Here is a 2676-nt window from a genome sequence, read left to right as displayed (position 1 = left end):
GCGAATGGGTGGCTGAAGGCACTTCTTACAGGTATTCGAACTTTCCAAGAAAAAGGCGGATGAGCCAAATCAATTTGAACCCCATCCGCCACCTCCAGGAGTTAAAATCTGAAGTATTTCCCCAGCCTGCACCTCGACCGTGTTTTTTCCTCCAAGATATATCTTGCGCTTATCGTTAGTAATAAGGTAATTAGCACCCCGAGCCCCATCTTTTCCTCCATTCAGTCCTCTCGGGGCATGTACACGCCTTTCTGAAAGAATACTAACAACTACGGGGCGTTTGAATTGTATCTCCCGAATGAGTCCTTCACCGCCTTTATGACACCCAGCACCTCCACTATTCTGCCTCAACCCGAATTTATGCAATAGAACTGGATATCTCTGCTCAAAAATCTCAGGATCAGTCATACGAGTATTGGTCATGTGGCACTGGACTCCACTGGTACCGTCCCAGTTAGGGCCGGCCCCACTTCCACCACCAATTGTCTCGTAGTAGCCAAATGTATTATCTCCAAAGGTTAAATTATTCATGCAACCCTGTGAACAAGCACAAGCCTGAAATGCTGTAAGAATAACATCCGTTATTCTCTGAGATGTGAGAACGTTACCTCCCACGACCGCAGCCCGATCACTTGGAGACAGAAAAGAACCGGGAGGAATATATATATTTACAGGAGCCAAGCATCCTTGATTGAGGGGAATATCAACGTCCACCAGACAACGCAGGCAGTATATGACTGCTGCAGATGTCACTGCCTCAGGTGCATTCCAGTTCCCGTAAACTTCAGGGCTCGTCCCAGAAAAATCAAAAGATGCTTCTCCTTTCTTAGGATCGATCTTAAGTTTTAAGTGTATAACAGATCCGTCGTCCATGAAATCTTCCTCTTCGATGATCACTAAATCTCCCTCTCCACCCTTGGTGAAATTGGAAGAAACTCTAGCAGCAACAGATTTGAGCATTTCCCTCACTGCTTCTTCTGCATTAAACTGCACATGATTCATGTATGACTGGACAGTATCCAAGCCATATTGCTCGATAAGCTCCTTGATAAGTGAAATTCCTCTTTGATTTGCAGCTACTTGCGCATGAAGATCTGATAAATTATCTTGAAGCCTGCGAGTTCCCGGGATGTTAAAAGATGATTCATCAGAACAGGGGAACCGTAGAAGTTTGGTAATCCCTTCTTCTTGAAAATGTCCCTTCTCCACAAGCTTGAATGCCTTTATTGCAGCTCCTTCCTCCCATATTGACTTTGAGAAAGGCGGCATGCTCCCAGGAGTAATACCTCCAATCTCGGCATGATGCCCTCGACTTGCAACGAAAAATACCAGGTTCCCTTTATCGAAAACGGGTGTAATAACAGTAATATCGGGAAGATGACTGCCTCCGGCAGAAGGATGATTGGTAACCAAAACATCTCCTTCGTTCATATTGTCGCTCCAATAGTTCAGCTGCCATTTAACCGTGCTTGACATAGCTCCTAAGTGCACGGGAACATGCGGTGCATTTGCAACTAAACCCCCATCAGGGCCAAAAAGAGCACAGGAGAAATCTAGCCGTTCTTTAATATTTGTTGATATAGAAGTTCTCTGAAGGGTGCGACCCATCTGTTCAGCTATTCCCATGAATCGGTTATTGAAGATTGAGAGCTGGACAACATCTGCAACTTCATTTGAAATTTTCACAGTGCAATGAATTGACCCGATTTCGATCTTGACATTACCATATTTTGTGATGGTAGCTTTACAATTAGGTTCTACTATCACAGTGCTATTGCCATTCATAATTACAGCAGGACCAAGTATCAAGTGACCATATGCAAGATCCTCAAGCCTGAACAAAGGCGTATCATGCCATTCATTCGCAAAATAGACCTTGTAGTAACGTTCAACTTTAGCATCCAATGAGGCAGGTTCTAGAGCACAGGGTTTCAATATGTTCGTCACTCCAATCCCACGAACCCTCACATCCGATATTAAAATATTCCTGTTCTCAAGTTTAAATCCATACTCTTGTTGGAATAACTTCATGAATTCAATGGCATAATCACCTGCCAACCCATCTTCATTGATAGGGCACTTAACCATGATAGCAGTGTCCGTTCCTTCGTACCTTAAGTTTAAATATGTTTCAGTTGTAATATTTTCCTCTTTAAACCCTTGCAATTGCAGTTTTTGCTTTACCTGCTTCAATAAAGTTGCTTCTCTGTATGAAGCCTCTAGCGCAGATTCAGGACCGTAAATTGAAGCATATGGCTCCTGTGCCTCCTCCACAACATCGGCCATTCCCATCCCATAAGCACTTAAAATCCCACAGAACCTGTGAATTAGTACCTCCTTCATACCTAATGCTCTAGCAATTGAACAAGCGTGTTGAGGTCCAGCACCTCCAAAGCAAGCAAGTGCATGATTCTTTGTCTCGTGGCCCTTCATCTCAGTCAACTGTCGTATAGGACGGCACATAGTTTCATTGGCAACGTTTACAAATCCTTGTGCAATCTCTTCCACTGTCATATCTTTCGCAGTTGGATCCTGGTTCTTTCTATAAGAATTGATTTGTTTTGCGAGTTTCTCAAATTCAATTCTTGTTGCATTGATATCTAATGGTTGATCTTCAGTTGGGCCAAAGATCGATGGGAAATAATCAGGAATGACATATCCCAAAATAAGATTTGC

At 43.3% G+C, this 2676-nt stretch overlaps 1 protein-coding gene across 1 annotated transcript; it reads right to left on the bottom strand.

Moving 5' to 3' along the window:
• Nucleotides 1-6: 6 nt before the first annotated feature.
• Nucleotides 7-2676, bottom strand: LOC111382285 (5-oxoprolinase-like; the record flags this gene model as incomplete). The annotated part of the gene is made up of 1 exon (XM_023006203.1): nucleotides 7-2676. A coding segment is annotated over one exon (2607 nt), but the record flags the coding sequence as incomplete, so codon positions are not given.

This window comes from Olea europaea, unplaced genomic scaffold (genome assembly GCF_002742605.1).
Source record: "Olea europaea var. sylvestris unplaced genomic scaffold, O_europaea_v1 scaffold2464, whole genome shotgun sequence".
In the NCBI taxonomy this organism is placed as follows: domain Eukaryota; kingdom Viridiplantae; phylum Streptophyta; class Magnoliopsida; order Lamiales; family Oleaceae; genus Olea; species Olea europaea.
Note: the sequence above shows the minus strand (reverse complement) of the source record. Positions and strands in the feature narration are given on the sequence as shown.